Below are 20,211 nucleotides of genomic sequence, written 5' to 3'. Positions count from 1 at the left end.
TTAACCAATTAAAAAAAAAAAAAAAAAAATCAACATTTGACTTTTGGACATTTTGAACAATTTTAGTGCTGTGTTTGGTCGCAAAGTTTTTTCTGACCAGCCACAAAAAAAAAAAGGAACAAAAACAGAAAAGAAAAACTATAAATTACTTATTTCTTCCTGGTGAGAGACCCACAACAGAGCTATAGCTCCAACAAACATATTACATGTAAGAGGTGTGTCAGGGAACAAATCAAACGGAAAACAACTACAATGGTAAGAAAAGGGAATGAAAGGACCAGGAAAATGGCAAAATCAAAACTCCAGTTATACAACCTTGCAGCCCTTTTCCCCAAACTAAATGCCCAATAGCTTTTTAAAGTCATTTCACACCAATGCAGCTGAAAGTAATTGGCAGTATTAATTACAAAGACGTTCATATTGGTATTCATAATGAGGCAGGGCATGCTTGGGGTAACTATACTGTTATCAGTTCATTAATTATCTACATACCACACCCACAGATCTCCAGCTAAAGAAACAGCAACAAGATGTTTCAAAAATAGTCTTCTTTTAGATGCACAAAACTTCCATTCTTTGTTTACTGACACTCTCTCTTGTACAGCCTTGGCATGTTGTCCACCACCACTCATACTTTGGAAAATGTAGAGACATTCAGTCTCACGTGGCATGTAAAATAACCTTGTTGTCATCCCGAAATTCCTCATCTGTGTGGTTGTATGGTGTACATTTACATAAAGCTCCATGAAATCTTTGAAGCGTTTACCCTCAGGGAACAATCATTAGCTGTTAAAACGAGGCAGAGATACGAAACATGACGTGGGTAGAGTATACAAGTTACCATTTGTGTTTATTTGCTCCTCTGCTTCTTGCTGGATGCTGAAATGTGTATATTACACGGTTACACGATAGAGATGGCATTTGAAGCCTTGTTTACATAATTTCAACTCCTGTGGATAAAGAAGATTTCATTTACATTTTTTTCATTTAGCAGATGCTTTTATGCAAAGTGACTTGAAGTGCATTCGAGGTATAAACTTTAGCAGTATTTGTGTCCCCTGAGAGTCGAACTCTGACTTTGGTGTTGGTAGCAACACTAGTCATTGCTTTGACATTTTATTGTGTACTGATGCCAAATGATGTAAATGAGCAACTTGCTTGGGAAAGTCCTGTGGTGCAATAAAGCATTAAGACCATGTGCATGTTGTGATGTCCCTGTCGGTCGTTACTTGGTGTGTGTGTATTGCGTTTGTGTTGCGTCTGTGTTTTGCAGGTGACTGGCTGATTGTGGGCTCTGGAAATGGGGGCTCATCCCTAAATTTAGTTTTGATTTGGAATTTTGTTAGTGTTTTCTTTGTTGAGAACGAATTTGGTAAGTAATGTTTTGTGTTATTAATTGTTTAGGGATTTGTATTAATTAGGATTAATTTAGTCGAGACATTTTTAGTTTCGAATTTGTGGATATTTTGTTATATTAGCCTGGTAACAGGATTGGGAAGTTTGTTTTGAATTGTTAAAATTGGTAAGAGAGACGAGTACATTTATTATCGAACAGCTGTGTGCAAAAGATATATTTAGTGGGAGACCCTGGGATTAAACTTCATTGTTGGGATGTAGCGGTATGTCCTCTTCGGGTATGTTGAATTTTTTTGTTTTAGTTTGTTATTTTTGGGTAGATCGGTGGTTAGAGCTGAGTCTCGGGAGCACGCCAAGGTTTGAGGGAATCGCCAATTTAATTGGTTGTTCTTCTCGACTTGCGGTATCAGGTGCATAAAAACCCGCCACTGTATGCTTGAAGATTAGGGTCTACTTAGTTACTTTTAGGGAGGGTGTGAAGTGGAATCTCCAGGGCATCCTTTTTCTTGGTGGTTTTGCAGCTGTGAAAGTAAGCATTCGATTTTAAAGAGCTATTTTGTATGGAATCGTTGATTTGAAATCGTATCGATTTGTCGATTTGCTATCAATCTGTGGAATTGGATTAACTAAAATGTCTGTACCTTTACATAAGGTTGTTTTGTGTTCTGATTTGATTCAGGGTGAACTTAAACTCTGTGTGAAACCAGCCTTTCCAGTGAAAGGAGTTTCTGTGATTTTTGGGAAACGATCTGGCGGGTGATCTGTTGCGTCCGATTCCTGCTGCAACTGAACCGGATAATCATTTTAAGTGGACTGAATATGTTGATGGTTTTAAAAAACGTCTTTTTGAGGCTGTTAATTTGGTAAAGGTAAACTTAAAACAGGCGCAATCAAAAATGAAATGTTTGTATGACCGCAGGACTGAGCGTAGTTCCTTGTGTGTTGGGGATCAGGTGCTGCCTGTGATCTCCTCTCTGCTTAAAGCTAAATTTCCTGGTCCTTATGGTTCGTTACGGGGTGATTTTGCTTTGACAGATTATGAGGCAGCCGTGGAACCTAAAGTTTGCGTTATGTGTCCTTGACTAAGTAACTCGGAAATTGAGGAATTTGCTAGAATTCCTGGAACATCTTCCAAATGATGTGATGTAATGTGATTTTTTTTATGCCTTATTGTTGTGTCTGTCACTGTTTTCTATTCCCAGGGCCCGGGTTGAGGAAAAGTAGTAGATCTGCGTTTAGGGTGATGTGCTTTGATACAGTGTTTGAGTGACATCGATATGCTCGGACACATTGTATTTGTAAACTCTTTGAGTTTTATTTTATGGGGGAGGGTGTGACGTCCCTGTCGGTCGTTACTTGGTCTGTGTGTATTGCGTTTGTGTTGCGTCTGTGTTTTGCAGGTGACTGGCTGATTGTGGCTTGATTAGGAGTTCTTGTTCTCCATAAAAGCAGCCTCTTCCTTTCAGTATGGTCTCTGCTCTGGCTCCGTCGCTGGAATTTGGCAGCTTCTAACTCTGTGTCTATACTAGGCTCTAGATGGCTGATTTTTGCCTTTATGTTAAGCATGAATGTAAAATAAAGCTTAGATGTTTTGCAACGTAAATGTACTCGTCCTCTCCTTATATGTAGTGATCCTTCACGATCGCAACAGTGTGTTTCTGCCTCTTTACATCTCTGTGAAATTCAAAAGTTGACAAGGTCACGTGCGTTTTTGTACTTTACAACAAAAAAAAAAACTACAAAAATACCATGTGCATATATTAGAAAAAGTGAATCAGTTACCCCATGCAAAGTTGAAAATGACTTTTGTTGGTTGATTCAGTTATATTAAATATGTTTGGCTAAAACCAACCTTTCAAAATATCTAATCACAGAAAATGCATATTTCAGAATAACCAAACCTTTTGTGTTTCAAAGCCAAAAATCAGGCTTCGAGCATAAGCAAAATGCAATTTCATCCTTGTTAACATTTAATTAAAGACAATTCATTCTTATTTGGAAAGTAGAAGACTCTCTGTTGCTTTGACCCTTGAAACTTGACATCAGACTGTCAATAACACTCCTTGAATCTGTATTATTGAAAGACAGTGGGAAGTCGAGTGTGTCTGAGATGTTATTTTACTCCTGAGACTGACTCAATAGTGTGATGGGTAAATTAGGTTTTCAAAAAATTTGCTTTGGGCAAATATTGTAGGAGTAGATCTGGCATGCACACAAACGAACATCTGTGACAGAAAATGGATTCAAAATGATGCCATCTCATCCTAAACACCCCCTACCCACCATAAAAAGGAAGGAGGCCATTTTCCCTACAAACACAAAATGGTCATTGTGCATTAATGAGGCCATCAGATTCTATTAAAAGAAGGAAATTAACTACTGTGTAAAGAAATATTAAAATAAATATTACAAATATTAAATTCATACAAATAAAATTCATTTAAGTAATAAACAATGCATGGCACAATGTTTTTCATAAAGTCTCAATATCTTAAATTTTATTTCATACAATACATTTTACAATGAAATCTTAAGCAGGACTGGTGGTGAATGTACAAAGGTGAGAGAGGACACCTTAGTCTCAGTTCTGGGCGAAATCATCTTTTTGGAAGTCACACCTCTTTATTGCCACCAGGCTGACTATATACACTAAATTACAAGGTATATTTTTTCTTCATTGTTCATTATTGCACAACTTTTTGTTTGGTTTTTATATGAACAGAATCAACAAAATAAAGCAATCAATCCATTTTGACAATATAATACAAAGAAAGCAAAAATAAAGTGTTATGTTTACATATATTAATATATTTATATATATTCATAAAGTCTTTCATATAAACAGCCTCTCAACATGATAAAATCAGTCAAACTGCAGCAGAAAGCCAGAGAAGTAGTGTTGAGTAATGCCACGCCCCCAGTGATTTTGAATGACAGCTCTGCTGATTGGGCTTGCTCATAGGAAGTACCTCCCACTCGTGAAAGCTTAATCAGTTGTGAAGTTTAAGCACCCTTAAATATCGTAACACCCTTGTCCTCAAATGATCATGCACATGTTTGTCTTCAGTTAGATTCTGTGCTTTATAAACTACGCTAAGACCCTTGACAAATACACGACACTTTCTAGATTTTCTATTCCACAGACCTTTAGGACATGGGCCACATCGCACAACTATAGTAAGCTCAAAATATTTCATTTCCCTCATTCTGCCTCTCCGTCCTTTCCATTGAAGAGCTCTCACCATCCGAGGTATCTGTTTTCTGTGATGCTCAAATCCATCTCCCGTAGTCCTGTTCCTCCACTCTTTGTCTCCCTCTCATCTAGCTCAAACCATCTAAAATCCATTCGATTTGTCACTCCGTCAGCTGCTGTGTAAACATTGTGCTGTGAAGAAGCTAGTGGTCTATGTGCTACCAAGTCCAGATAGAGTATGAATGGCCTGTTTTTCAAATATTCCCCAGTGAATCTCTAATGACTCATGCGCTGCATCGGACTGCTGGGATAAAGGGCTTTGTACATTAACAAATGTGAAAACAAGACATAAGACTGTGCTTCTGATAATGAGAACATTCATCACATCACTGCTGCTGTTCAAATAAACTAAACGGCCAAAAAAATCTAAACACACAAACACAACACCATATGTACTTGTAATTCCAACGCAATGGAATAATTCACCCAAAAATGAAAAATCATTTACTCACATTCACATTGTTCCAAAATGTAAATACCATAAAAAGTACCATCAAAGTTGGCCATATGACTCATGCACCAAGCAATACGACTGATTTGGGTGAGATTAGAGTTTTTGTCGAACTCTAGAAATTCAACAAGTAAAATCATTGAATCACTCAGTGAACAAATCATTCAAACTAGTTTTTGTGGACTAGATAAAAATGCCAAAGAGTTAAAGGGTTAGTTCACCCAAAAATGAAAATTCTGTCGTTAATTACTCACCCTCATGTCGTTCCACACCTGTAAGACCTTCGTTCATCTTCAGAACACAAATTAAGATATTTTTGATAAAATCTGATGGCTCAGTGAGGCCTCCATTGACAGCAAGATAATTAACACTTTCAGATGCCCAGAAAGGTACTAAAGACATATTTAAAACAGTTCATGTGCCTACAGTGGTTCAACCTTAATGTTATGAAGCGACGAGAATACTTTTTGTATGCCAAAATAACTTTATTCAACAATATCTAGTGATGGGCGATTTCAAAACATGAAGCTTCGAAGCTTTACAAATCTTTTGTTTCGAATCAGTGGTTTGGTGCGTGTATCATACTGCCAAAGTCACGCCCCTCAGTGGTGAACCATTGAAATTTTGAAACACTTATGATGTAACAAAGCCTCGTTTACTGAAATCACATGACTTTGGCAGTTTGATACACGCTCCGAACCACTGATTCGAAACATAAGATTCGTAAAGCTTCAAAGCTTCATGAAGCAGTGTTTTGAAATCGCCCATCACTAGATATTGTTGAATAAAGTTATTTATTTGTTTTTTGGTGCACAAAAAGTATTCTCATCACTTCATAACATTAAGGTTGAACCACTGTAGTCACACGAACTGTTTTAAATATGTCTTTAGTACCTTTCTGGGCATCTGAAAGTGTTAATTATCTTGCTGTCAATGGAGGCCTCACTGAGCCATCAGATTTTATCAAAAATATCTTAATTTGTGTTCTGAAGATAAACGAAGGTCTTACGGGTGTGGAACGACATGAGGGTGAGTAATTAATGACAGAATTTTCATTTTTGGGTCAACTAACCCTTTAATTGAAAACATCTGACTGAAAGATTCAAACCTATTATTTAAAAGTGTAGTGTTTACATACTTTTGACTATTATTTGGCCACTCCACCCAGATATTAATAATAATTTGATTTTTCAGGGTCATCTTGGTGGATCGTTAAAATAAACAACACGTATGCAACAGACATTGCAAGAGCCATTTCCCACTTCCTATACCATGACTGATTTTATAGACTATGCTACATAAAACCCATGCAAAGACAAATATGAAAATCCCAAATGATCCATCTTTCTCTCTCTACCCTCAGCATTGGCTTTCATCCCAGTCTCTCATCTTCTGCCATCTCTTTCTCCTTCCCCATTACCTCTCTTCTTTCTGTCCATCTTCCCAAACATCAAAGTGTGGGAGACATCAGAGGACGGATGTGAGAAGATGCTAATGCAGATTTCCATTCATTCATGCACGGCTGGGACCATTTTACTGTGAATGCAGAGCAGCCTACCCATCCGTCCATCCTTATGGGCCACTAAGCAAGTCCCACATATATAACATTTAGCTCATCTTCCTAGCAATTTGTAGCTGATATGTAGTAGATTTCACAGCCAGCCGTTTTTCGCTTTTTCTTCATGAATGACTAAGAGAATCATAGTAATGTGCTCTATAGTAACATCCTGTGCTGGAGGTGCTGGCTTTAGACCGATTTCCTGGAGCCCGGGGCTATACAACATGTCACACAGACAAACAAGGGCTATTTTCAACCTCAGTTTGTAGATGTCTGTGGGCTGGTATGTATGTGCCTGCTGAACCCTTATCACAGCTTTTCAGACCACATCCTCCTTATTTCTCTCTCGGAGAGCAGCTATTTTCTATGAAAGCAGAGTGGTACACTGAAAAGGAGTGGCAGAGCCCTTGTTGGGGCTGTATAGTGCCGTGATGGTGGCTGTAATGGAGAGTTTGAGCATCTCTCATGTATACACAAAAGCCACGGCCATTGATAATCGGGTTTGAGAACGAGTGGCGAGCACAGACTGCATCAATGCACTATATGCACAGGAGCACTTTTTATTTTAATGGCCCTTAGTGCACACATCTCCTGTTTGCCAAGATAAATACGTAATACAGTCCCATGGGCCGTTGACTAGGGCGAACCTGCAGTCGCAGGCTGTGCACACACCGAACCTTCTAGAGGCATGCCGAAGCCACGTGCAGCTCAACGTTTACAAGGCTGGGAGAACGAGAGAAAGATAAGGAAAGCAAAGGGTGAGAGAGCATTTTGTTCTGACAAATCAGTAGCTGTGCACGGGGTTCATGAAAAATGGCAAATGCTATCTTTGCATCTCCTTTATTCTTCACACAATAGGCCAGCATCATAATTGCTATCGAGAACATGACACATCAGGAATAAATTGCTAGTGATTTTTTGTCTCTCAGCGCCTATCTGCAACGCTGCTGCCGGTGTATTAATGTCAACCCGTGCAAAACAGTCTTTGAGTAATCACTTTCCAATATTAGCACTTCACATTCTAATGGAGAAACAGATGAGGTTTTTATTGAGTTAATATACCGCATGAACGCAAACAAACGGCCACTTAAATGAAGCGGAACAAAGATGAAGAAGGACAGTAGAGGCTTTACCTGCTGCGCACGGACCATGTTTCATGTTAAACCGTGACATAACATTCAACTAGACAAATGAATGGCCTTTTAGTCCGTCGCGCTGAACTGAAATCAAATATAATCAAATGCAGCCGCACGTAACGATATTGATGTGTATGTGTCATGACATAGGAAGCAATTAGCAGAGAGCGCATATTTTTGAGACTATATAAACAGCATTGTTGGGGAGAAGCAACACTAAACCTAATAGCTAACTTCTGTAGCGTCACAATAGCTGTTTCAAATTAGCTGTTTCCAATCTCTAACGAGTAGCACAGATAGTTCATTTATAAATACTGCAGTATACCATAAAAAATATGGTAACTTTAATGCCTAAGATGGGGAATGAACAAAATGCACTCACCTAATTCTCTCTCATTCATTGTAATTAATTGGTTCATACCAAACTGCACTTAATCATATGGTATGTAGTCTGAATAATCGTAATCAATCAGTTTGTTCAGACGGTTGATGTAAATAAACAAATAAAACAACCAATTCACTGATAAAGTAGTTACTTTAAGCAGCTATGTTTGGTTGTAACATGAAAAAATACTATAGTAATTTATAGTAAATACCATACTAGTATAGTGTTTTTGAACCATACTACAGTAAATTGTACTGTATATATTATAGTATTTACAACACTTAAATGAATGCTACAGCATACTGTAGTATTAACTATAGTGAACTGTAATAAATACTGTAGTATATTTTAGTTTTTACTACAGTAAACTGTAGTGTATTGTAGTATAATATACCCTATAGTTGTAGAAAACTTAGTACAGTATTGGGTAAAGTAATTTGCTTATATTACTATAGTTATGTTACCACAGCAACTATAGAATTACCACAACAAATTAATTCAAGTACTTTACTATAGTATGGTTTAAAAACACCATAGTATTTACTATAAATTACTATAGTATTTTTTTGTGTTGTCAACTACTTTTTCAAAACAGTAGCTTGACTACTTTAAATAATTTAAATACTTAAAATTGTGATTAGCTTCCAGCTTGGCAAGCTACAATTTCAAGGTAGATTCCCAAACACTGATAACCACTGGCCAAGCCCAGTCTGTGCTGTGTAAGACCTTGGCATGAAAATAAGATCTTGTAACACTGAAGTTGTTCCTATAGCAGAAGGCAGAAGTTAAGAATTCATGCCTCAGCAAATTCACTGAGAGCCCTGTATATATATAATGTATTGTACCGTATAATGCTAAAGCATATTTGGATTTTCAAGAGCACTTGGTGCAGTCATTTAGCAAGAATGATTCGGACTGCAGTTTTTTTTTTAATCAGAGCAACACACTCAATCCATTCCTGCAAAGTGAAATGAGGTTCTGTAAATGGAGAATTCAACATGTTTTTCTTGATTAAAAAACAAGACCATGTTTGTTAAAACAAATAACATCATGCTTGACTAATGACATCTTTGAAATGTATGAATTACAACTGTACCTGTAAATAATCAAGTGCATAAAAAGAGAAGAAAAAGAGGCGAATGTGCCTGGAGGATACAGACACTACTCGCTTAATTAATGTCAATACAGCATAAATAAATAAACAGGCATAACATGCTGGAAATAAACATAGTTATGTCTCTCACCAAGCTTCTTCAAAACACTCAACAAACATCTGTGAAAAATGAAAACCCTATAGCTTATAAATAAATACTTTTGCTATGAAATATATTGTTTACATCGCTCAGTTCAGACTAGAAACAACATTGTTTGCAAATATGCTTACATAAACTGTACCATCAAGCTAATCTATTTCTTTAAAATCTTTTTAGAATTGTACAGTATCAGTATATGGAAAGAAATCGTTTTGGAGTCATTTAAAATCATTTTATCACAGATTTACATGGCAGCCATAAGAAAAATAAAACTTTTAATGTGGTCAGCGTTTTATTATTATTATTATTATTATTAGGTACAGTAAGATGCTAGTTACAATAAGTAGCAACTAAAGTCTAGTGAAATCTTCAGTGCACTGGGCATTTGAGAGATTTTTTTTTATTTCAATTGTTGAAATGAACACTGAAACAATAAAATGCACATTTTTAGTGGTCCCCTAATTTAGATGCCAAGTATCAGGCCATAATTCAATAAAAAGGCAAGGTGAGACTGGGCAAACTTAATAATACAGAGTTGACACTTCATAAGCCTGTCGTAGTTATCGCAGACAAGCCCAGACAATAGCAGGCCTATCTCACCCAAACAAGAAATTATGATGCCGTCATTGCAAATAAGAATCATCATCAGTCTCAGGCCCAAAAAAAGATCTCTCTTGTTTCCAAGTAGGGTTCTGGGGCAGGGATTTCAACCCAAACACCTGCTGTCTCAATTGAGGACATAGAATTTATTTTAAAATTCCTAGTTTCTATTATTCTTGTTCTAAAAGTTAGTATTTTTAAATAAGGATCAAAAGGGGATTCATAATCGCTGAGACAAATGAATTATTATTGCCATCAGCTGTCTATTAAACATACATAAACTTACACATAACAGGCAAGGCCAACCAGTGAATTCAATGAACTGAAGCTGAACTCACATTAGCAGAGCTCTCAGAACCATGAATATTAATGGACATCATGACTTTTTTTACATAAATGTATGATTCAGGACTAGGGAAGAACATACACGCAGGCAAATTCTATGCAAAAAACCTGCATAGATGTAACCTGTTTGTAGATCACTTCCTGTACCTGATGGAAAAAGACAAAACAGCTCCAAATTCAATTTAAACTAATATAAGCTGACCCAAAGAACCTGTGCAGACACACAATTATAAGACCAGCAGTCTTCTCTCAGTTAACTTCTTAACACACCGCTGTCTATAGAATAGTCTGATATTAAAGACCCCCATTAAATCAAATTTAATTATATGGCTTTTAGCCCTTTTCTGTTAGCTTTGAGGTCATCTGTATGCTAGTGTGCTCCTAAACACTGAAAAGGTTTCATTTTAGCAGATATACACAAATTATATTTAAAATTTGGTCTTTATCTTGATAATATTGATGACTCATCCTGCACCTACTCATTTTGTCCAATCAAATGCTGTGACACAAACTAAAATCAATGGTTATAAAAAAGAAAGAAAGAAAGAAAAGAACACTCTTTAAGCAATTTGCATCTTCTATTTTTTTTAAATAAAAGATGCAGATATTCTATAGCAGTGGTTCTCAACTGATTTTGTTTCAGGACATCAAAGTACAGACACAACACAGTACCAACATTTTTTATCTTACAAAAGTAAACTAAAATGCAGTTAAATCTGGCTATATAGGCATAGAAAATGTCTCAGCGTTACGTGTGTAACCCAGTTCCCTGAGAAGGGAACGAGACGCAGCGTTATGGCGGTGATGCTATGGAAATGCCTTCAGCACGCACCAGTGTCTGAAGCGCGTGTAAAATCACGTCAATCCTATTGGCCGACAGAGGTCATGTGACAAATTATAGCGCATCAGCAAAACCATTAAAGGGCACCTATGTCACAGTATCCCAGATTCTAAATGTCTGAAGCAGCCGAGCAGGCATCAAGTATGGCAGAGCGATGCAGCGTATCATATATGCACAAACCCTATGGCCCACTGAATGGATTGACAAAGAGAGCCTGTGGTCGAATCCATGTCCATTCTGTAAAGCCTTATGAATGTGTGCGGAAAAGACCAGCCTGCCACAACACAAATCTCTTATGCCCAGTTTACGCTAGTGCGTTTTTCGTTTTAAAACGCCTAAGTTTTGCTAAGGTTATGCCTGTCGTTTGCACTACACCGGCGTTTTCGAACATCAAAAACTGGACTTTCGACCCCGTTTTAGTTTGAAAACGCCAGGGTTGCATTGCAGTACCAAAACGGAGACTTTTAAAACGATGGCATGGCTGCCTGCGTTCGCTCTGCGTATCCTTGACAACCATGTAAACAATAACATGGAGACTGAACTGCAATCTTTGCTGGCTTTGTTGTCATTTTTAGCAGCCATTGTGAAGTTAAACTGCATTTTTTTTTTTAATACTGCAGCTGCCTACATGTGCAAGAGGTAACTGTTTACACTTGTACGTGCATGCAGAGATCGTTTCTGAAATGCTGTGGAAACACCAGTGTAGACGAGGATCATTTTCATTTTAAAACGTCGTTCTAAAACAAAAACGCACTACTGTGAATGGGGCCTTATATAAGCATATTAGAAGAGGCCATGCTCCTAGAGGAGTGGGCTTTGAGGCCTAGAGGCGAAGCAATTAAAAAAGTGCCAACCAGTGAGGTTGTGGTTTTGCATTTACAAACCTTATGGCCAGTAAGGAAGGATTAACCCAGAAGGACCTGAGATCCTGGGGTTGAATCCCTATCCAAAATGTAGAACCTTATGAATGTGTGTGGAGAGAACCAATCTACCCAGACACAAACATCTTGCAAAGGCGCAGTGGAGTGAGCTTTGGTGCCAAGAGACGAAGCATACTGCGCGCCTCATAGGCAAAAGAAATTACTTCAAAAATCCAATGACAAGCGCTGTTTTGGTGGCAGGAACTGTTGATTCAGATTCACACCACACTTCCTGAGTGGTCAACACTGAAACAGACATGCGCCTTCTGAAGACAAAGAAGCTGGGGATTCTATGACGTAGGTTCCCCTTTTAGATCTTGATGACGCATTAAGCTTCGTCACCTGACATCTGTCGGCCAATTGGATTGTGTAGAGTTCACTTGAAAGGGAACTTAACTTTTGCCCTGTCCAAATACCCACACTTGCGGTCTTTGCACTTGACCACTTGTCTACTTACATGACGTATTTCCTGAAGACTGCAAGTGTGTGTAGAACTTTTGATTACCCGATGGGACACACTTACAGTCTTGCAAAAAATGCAAGCATTTACAGCTTCTTTTTTATTATTATTATTTTCAATACTCTGCATTGTAAAATACACTTCTAAATGTCTGTTCAGTGCGGTCGCTATGTAACTAACAGAAGACAATTTTAAAATTGTGGTGCTTCTTTAAGTGATAAAAAAAAGCAGTGATGTACAAATGATGTACAACATGCACATGTATATGTAATATATAATTAACTTGCAGTCGAAAACTTTCCTTGACATCCCGCGATTTCGGGGCATGTGAGTCCCTGAACATAATGCATGATGGGATACGCTTAGCCTTGAATACCGCTTCGAATAGTGTGGGTTTAGTGTGCATTAAGGGCACAGCACTTGGGCATTTTTAAGACATGGGACAGTCTTGCGCACTTACTTCCTGTCGCGTGCACGCGCTTTCAAGTGGCCAAGACCGCAAGTGTGGGTATTTGTTTCTAATCTTGAATTTTTCAGTGGTATCATGCTTATGGCAACTAGCTTCTACTAAAGAACCAAGTTGATTTGAAGTTGATTTGAAGACGCAGGCTTCAGGGACAACAACAAAATATATGATAAGCATTTATATCTTCCTTTTTAAAAGTGAAGCCTATTTATTTTACTATTTATATTGCATTTTATGATTAGCAGTTAGCATATAGGGTGATAACTGCAGCCACCGCTGTAGAGTGCAGGTATCAGCATTGCTTCTAATGGGGCAGATTGACAGGCACATCAGATAACTCTCAGCCTTTGTTCCTGTTGTCACAGGATGTTTATAGTGGTTTTGTTTTGTGTCTTTTATCTCTTTTGCTCCTCATTTTTTTTCTTATCGGCACTAAATGTGGTAGAGTAACCGAATCCGAGCGGAATGTCAGGAGCGATTTGCTTTGTGTCACCTTGATGAAACGGTTGTTTGTGTATGTGTGTGTGAGTGGGCTACCATATTTCAGGTGTGTGAAGTGCTGTGCTCTGTGATGATGGAGAGCTGGTGCCTTGATTTAGTGATTGCCAAACAAACCAAATGAGAGAGGTACGTATACTGGGAAGAGAGAAAGACTTAAACACACCGAATGAGGGCTACACTTGAGATGTCACACCAAGCTGCAATTTAGTCCAAAAATACAACACATAGAAGTAATTTTACACATGTCTGTCTTCTTTCTTTTCATTTCAAAAAAGAAAGGTACAGATAACGACACATTCAAGGCCATACAGTATGCCACAAGGGTATCCATCTCATTGTCCTCCCAGAGTTGCCCTGGTCATTACTGAAGATCATTTTTTGTCATTTAGTAGGAGGATCTCCTTTATTTCACCCGAATGACTTTTATAGCGATTAGTGCTTGCTTTATTCTAGTCAGACGGGGACAGTAATTACTCAACCTCTAGATAAAACACTGATGCAGCCACGATGACAGAGGTTCTCCATAGATCTAACTGACACTCTCTAAAGCTGTAATGATTAGATAAGAGCACATGTATGAGTCAAATATAAAGCATATGACCTCCAGAAATTCCCAGGCACCAGTGTAAAAAAAAACAACACAAACTGCAGCTTTAGAAACGCTACCCCTCCAGAGGGTTCTTGATTTGTACGATGGTGTGACAGCCCACATCTAAACATTCCCGAGGCTGGCGACACCACGGCCTTACAAGCGTGCGGTCAGGATTTGGAGCAGCAGAGCAGCTGACATTTAAAGGATAGATAGCTGGAGGGTAGAGATGGTTTAGGTGTGGAGAAACAACACTTCTCCCATGCATTTCTGCTTCAGAGCTTTCTGACCGACCACACAAGCATGCCAAAGCACTAGCAGCATGTATACTGTCAGAACCTCTCCTGTCTCTTTCCATCCAACTTTATTTTCTCAAAGGCCATGCTACATGGAGAATATTGCTTCTTTTAGAGGGGCAAATCAATGTACTTTACTCATGAATATCCAATTAAGCAATACCGCACAAGCTGCACTGAACATCAGCACAAGAAGTTAAAGGCATAGTTGACAAAAAAAAAAAAAGGAAATTATTATGAAAATTATGACAGATTTTGTGTGTGTGAACTATCCCTTTAAAATCAAGTTAGTTCAGGTTTCATTATTTTTTTTTTTATAAAATACTTCAAAGCACTTCATAATCACACAGGGTTTTCCAGCTCCACTCTCGGTTTTTTGCATTTCCTGCTCCCTGCTCACCGGTGGGAGAAATCCGAGATGGTCCTCACTGCAGAACACAAGATCCAGGGGGCGAGGCTGGATCCAGATCCAACTCCTCCCACTTTACATATGAGAAGCGTCTCACTGCAGCCTGCAGTGGACATCCAACCCAGACCACATCCAAGCGTGACGTCAGAAGCCACGCCCATGCCGCCCTGCAGCCAATTCTTAAAGGGTTAGTTCACCCAAAAATGACATTTCTGTCATTAATTACTCACCCTCATGTCATTCCACACTCGTTCCACACACAAATTAAGATATTTTTTAAAAATCCGAGATATAAATCCGAGAGGTATATGACGCGTCCATAGACGGCAATTTAATCGACACTTTCAAGGTCCAGAAATTTACTAAAGACATTGATAAAACAGTCGACGTGACTGCAGTGGTTCAACCTTAATTTTATGAAGCAACACTAATACTTTTTGTGTGCAAAAACAAAACCTTCTCTTTCCTGTCACTATCCTCACGTAGTTGCCGCAGTAAGCAGTGCAGGCTTCCGTGTTTATGTCCAAATGCCGGCTCAGTATTGACTGAAGATCATGACGCATGCGTGTGATGCTGATGCAGGAGCCAGCCAGTAATGAGTCGGTGTTCTGATGTAGAACCTGGAAGTTCTGGACGTAAACAACATATGAGAATGACACAGAAGAGAAGATATTGTTGAATAAAGTCATTATTTTGGGTTTTTTTTGGCGCACAAAAAGTATTCTTGTCGCTTCATAACATTAAGGTTGAACCACTGTAGTCACATGAACTGTTTTAAATACACTATATTGCCAAAAGTATTGGGACACCCCTCCAAATAATTGAATTCAGGTGTTCCAATCACTTCCATGGCCACAGGTGTATAAAATCAAGCACCTAGGAACGCAGACTGCTTCTACAAACATTTGTGAAAGAATGGGTCGCTCTCAGGAGCTCAGTGAAGTCAAGCGTGGTACCGTGATCGGTTGCCACCTGTGCAATAAGTCCATTCGTGAAATTTCCTCACTACTAAATATTCCATGGTCAACTGTTAGTGGTATCATAACAATGTGGAAGCAAACGGGAACAACAGCAACTCTGCCATGAAGTGGTAGGCCACGTAAAATCACAGAGCGGGATCAGCGCATGCTGAGGCGCACAGTGCGCAGAAGTCACCAACTTTCTGCAGAGTCAAAAGCTACTGACCTCCAAACTTCGTGTGGCCTTCAGATTAGCTCAAGAACAGTGCGTAGAGAGCTTCATGGAATGGGTTTCCATGGCCGAGCAGCTGCATCCAAGCCTTACATCACCAAGCGTTGTATGCAGTGGTGTAAAGCAGTTTGGTGTGGAGGAACTTGACTGGCCTGCACAGAGTCCTGACCTCAACCCGACAGAACACCTTTGGGATGAATTAGAGCGGAGAGTGTGAGCCAGGCCTTCTTGCCAACATCAGTGCCTGACCTCACAAATGCGCTTCAAGGAAAATGGTCAAAAATTCCTATAAACACACTCCTAAACCTTGTGGAAAGCCTTCCCAGAAGAGTTGAGACTGATATAGCTGCAAAGGGTGGGCCAACTCCATATTAAACCCTACGGATTGAGAATGGGATGTCATTAAAGTTTATGTGCACGTAAAGGCAGGCGTCCGAAAACTTTTGGCAATATAGTGTGTCTTTATAGCTTTCTGGGCATTTGAAAGTGTTAATTATCTTGCTGTCAATGGAGGCCTAACTGAGCCAACGGATTTTATCAAAAATATCTTAATTTGTGTTCTGAAGATGAACGAAGGTCTTACAGGTGTGGAACATGAGGATGAGTAATTAATAACAGAATTTTCATTTTTGTGTGAACTAACCCTTTAAGATTTTATTGGTCATGTCATCTCCACCCCCTGGATCTGGATCCAACCTCACTCCCTGGATCTGGATCAAACCTCGCCTCCTGGATCTGGATCCAACCTCGCTCCCTGGATTGCGTGTACTGCAGTGAGGAGCTACTGAGAATTCCAGCTTCTGCCTTTCAAATGAATTTTGGTCTCAGATGCTCTTACAAAGCAAAACAATCTCACTTTCAGTCTACACCGTTCACATACTCTGGTCTGGAATGCCGCAAACACAGAAACATGGAGTCATACAAACAGTGAAATATCAGAACTTAGCACAGCCAATCAGATTCGAGGACCAGAACTAACTGTTCAATAAGGGATCTGAGCTAACACAGAAGACAGTTTGAGCCCAAACTGCATATGACCACAGCAGTCTAATAAGAAATTGTAGTCTCATTAATAAAACAAAGGGAAATGTTTTACATTAATACAGATTTAGGAAGACCTCAGGGTGGGCGAAAAAACAAACAAACCTACAGGCCTCAACCACTCTAAAATGCATGTATTATTGTCATTGGTCATAGCACACATGCAATTCAATATATAAAAGGATATGTACATATGTTCAACCCAGTGACAAGACACATTGAGTTTCGTATAAAATCTCACCCATCACTCTAGACCATTTAACATCACACTTACATATACTTTTCAAATACTGTATGCATCCGTCCTTAAATGCATTGTCATATTGTTCTTTAAGCTACATAAACTCTCAAACTATGCAGCGATGGCTATAAATTAACTCTTGGTTTACCTGTTACTCTTATAAAACTGGCCACCGCTCATGTTCTGCTATAATGGTGATGCACTGATGCAAGCTTATTAGAGCATTAAATGCAAAGTCAAATCAAATGAACATTAACATTTAACATACAGTCCTATTTTTTTTTTCATCCAGCCATCTGTCTCCCTGAGGAAACAGAGCATTCAGTAGTGGTATTTTCCAAGGCCCTGAGTTCGAAATGACTTCATATGTTCATCTGAACCATTGGCAGCCCATCTATTCTCAAAGATCAAATGGTTATGTAATGTGATCAGCCCTCAGGTCGTGCAGGTATTGTTTTTTAGGCTAGTAATCAAGGTTAAATACTCTACTTGAAGAAGAAAAAAAAAAAGACAGTGACATCATTATGTATACTTGGGGCACACAAAGCTACTGTTTATTGCTGTAGTGTCAGACTAACCTTTGAAGTCTTGCGCACTATTAGCAAAAAATTGTCTTGTGAGATCCAAGAACACCTTGGAAACCAAGTAAGCCCTTTGTTATTGTGTTTTGCTGATTAAACTTTAATACTTCCTCAAACTGTAGTGTTCCTCATTTCAAAACGGATGGAATAGGCAAGATTAAAATGACAACCCCGCACTTGGGTCCTGACTAAACCACAACACAACTGATGTAATGTACAAAGACCCCGACGACGTCACAGATGGACAGTCACTACCAATCAAGTGACAATGAAGTTCATCAACAGGTCAAGTCTACTTGTGATATTCACATGAACATTATAAAACAAAACTCACCAGGGGTGCTAAACACTACGGCAGACTAAACTAAGATATTTGGAGATTTTTTGAGTGTCATACCTACAGTTGCTCCATTTGCACATGAATACAGTGACCAAATCTAAGTTAGATGAAATAAAGAGCAAACAAGTGCAATTTTTTTTAAAGAGGAGGAATAATAAATAAGGTGTCCTACTGCAGTCCAGTAACCATGCTAAAGAAAATTCATGTATAAATTGATTCAGTTGCAAATCCAATCAACCTAGTTTTGTCAAAATGAAAGCTAAATATCACCGTCATGTGTTTTCTTCATCTGACATGCCATCCAAGGAACAAAATAAATCAGAGGCTCCTGGGTTCTTGAAGAAGCATTTAAATCCCATGGCCTGTTCATCATCCTTTGTGTCTGGCTGTATCCAACCTCCAAATCATCCAAGAGTTCAGGTAATCCACAGTCTAAAATCCTTTTTTCTTCCTTTTTTTTTTTGTTTTGTTTGTTTGCTTGGCTCTTTTCACCCCAGCATACAAAGAGTCCCCTCCACCTAACCAAAATTATAAAAATGGAAGCCACTTGCAGGGAATAAAGTCACAGAGAAATGTTTTTGGGTTGTGGGGAGGACAAAAGTGACCACAACAACGTGAGTCACCTATTCCTTGATCCAGAGCATATCAATAAAAAAATATCTGAGTAAAAACCTCACTCCTTTCATCCAGCATTGACATCTTCAGTAAATGTTACATTGAACTTCTTTGTAAAGAGACTCCGTCATGCAGAGGACTGTTCTTTGTCCTTGTGTCCATATTTTCTTCATCTCCTAATGCAAAAGGTAGGAGATTACATATTTCTGCATTTGCCCTTTAATTAAATATACAAACAATAATTTAAATAAATAAACTTGAATAAATAAATAAATAAAATGAAAGACAGACATACATACATACAGATAAATAGACAAATGATAAAACAAAAGCTTTACTTCAGGCTGACAGTGGAACATTTTTCTATATCCTCAACTATGTACAATACAGACAGAAACAAACAAACAAAATGACAAATGAACAGATAACCTGTAAAAAGTATGTATGCTGAAAGTTTTTAACATCCTAAAACACTAGGTAGAGTTTCATCTGTTTTTTCTAGAGCCCACGATTGTTATTTGGCTTGTACTTTCCCCGTCTTTTCCTTGTGCTGCCTCCAACTGCCTCTCTCTTCCTCCTTCCTTCCTTTCTTTCCAGGGGCTGGCGATATTACCCAGTGGCTCTTTTGTGAACACCTTTTCTTGGGTTGTTAGAGTCCCCTGGTCTAAGCTGCCCGTGCTGTTGCACTTTTTCACAGACGGGGGCGCTAGAGAGCTCGGCAGAAGCAGCGACGTGAGCGACAGACTGCTCTGTGTCTCTAAGAGCTGCTGGCTGTCACACGTCAGGTTTGAGCCGCACCGTACCATCCCTACATCCCCATCGGGGCCTTGTCGAGTGCTTCCCGCACTGATGTTCATTTCACAGTTGCTCTTGCTGCGCTGGTGCCCCCTCGTGGTTTGGAGGTTCTGGGCGGCTGGAGGACTGGGTCTCAGGGTCTCTGTGGAGAGACTGGCACGTTCGTCGAGGAGCGTGTCCAACAGGGGCTGGGGGGTGGATACGACGAAACTGAGCCCTTCTTCCATGGTGGTCGGTAGACTGCCCTCTGAGCTGCCCGTAGCCAGGGAGGAGTCACTGTGAGATGGATACTAAGGACAAAGAGTTTTTTTTTTAAGTCAAGTCAAGTCACCTTTATTTATATAGCGCTTTTTACAATGCACATTGTGTCAAAGCAGCTTTACAGTGATAACAGGAAAATAATTTTGGCTGCAAAGCAGCTCTAGAAGAAAATGGTGTCATTGTTCAGCTTAAGTAAGTTCAGTCTTGATTCATTCCGCTGTACAAATCATTAGTTACTAATTTAGTTCATTTATCTATACAGCAGCTCTGGAGAAAACAGTGATGTCATGGTCTAGCTCAGTTCAATTTGCACAGAATGGAGTCAAT

General features: G+C 39.0%; 1 protein-coding gene and 1 long non-coding RNA gene across 7 annotated transcripts in view; one reads left to right on the top strand and one right to left on the bottom strand.

Moving 5' to 3' along the window:
- Window positions 1-20,211, top strand: part of LOC127509119 (uncharacterized) — a 45,628-nt gene that overhangs the window by 22,367 nt on the left and 3,050 nt on the right. The window contains exon 3 of the long non-coding RNA XR_007929143.1: window positions 18,520-18,633. This is a non-coding gene — a long non-coding RNA (uncharacterized LOC127509119). The remainder of the gene's footprint in view (window positions 1-18,519; window positions 18,634-20,211) is intronic.
- Window positions 19,150-20,211, bottom strand: part of cacna1ia (calcium voltage-gated channel subunit alpha1 Ia) — a 203,365-nt gene continuing 202,303 nt past the window's right edge. For all 6 annotated transcript variants that reach the window (XM_051887611.1, XM_051887615.1, XM_051887612.1 and 3 more), the window contains one exon: window positions 19,150-19,913. In XM_051887611.1, the coding sequence (XP_051743571.1) occupies window positions 19,314-19,913 (600 nt within the window). In that variant the 3' untranslated portion in view covers window positions 19,150-19,313. The remainder of the gene's footprint in view (window positions 19,914-20,211) is intronic.

This window comes from Ctenopharyngodon idella, chromosome 3 (assembly GCF_019924925.1).
Source record: "Ctenopharyngodon idella isolate HZGC_01 chromosome 3, HZGC01, whole genome shotgun sequence".
Classification (NCBI taxonomy): Eukaryota; Metazoa; Chordata; class Actinopteri; order Cypriniformes; family Xenocyprididae; genus Ctenopharyngodon; species Ctenopharyngodon idella.
This window is presented reverse-complemented; position numbering and strand designations above follow the sequence as displayed.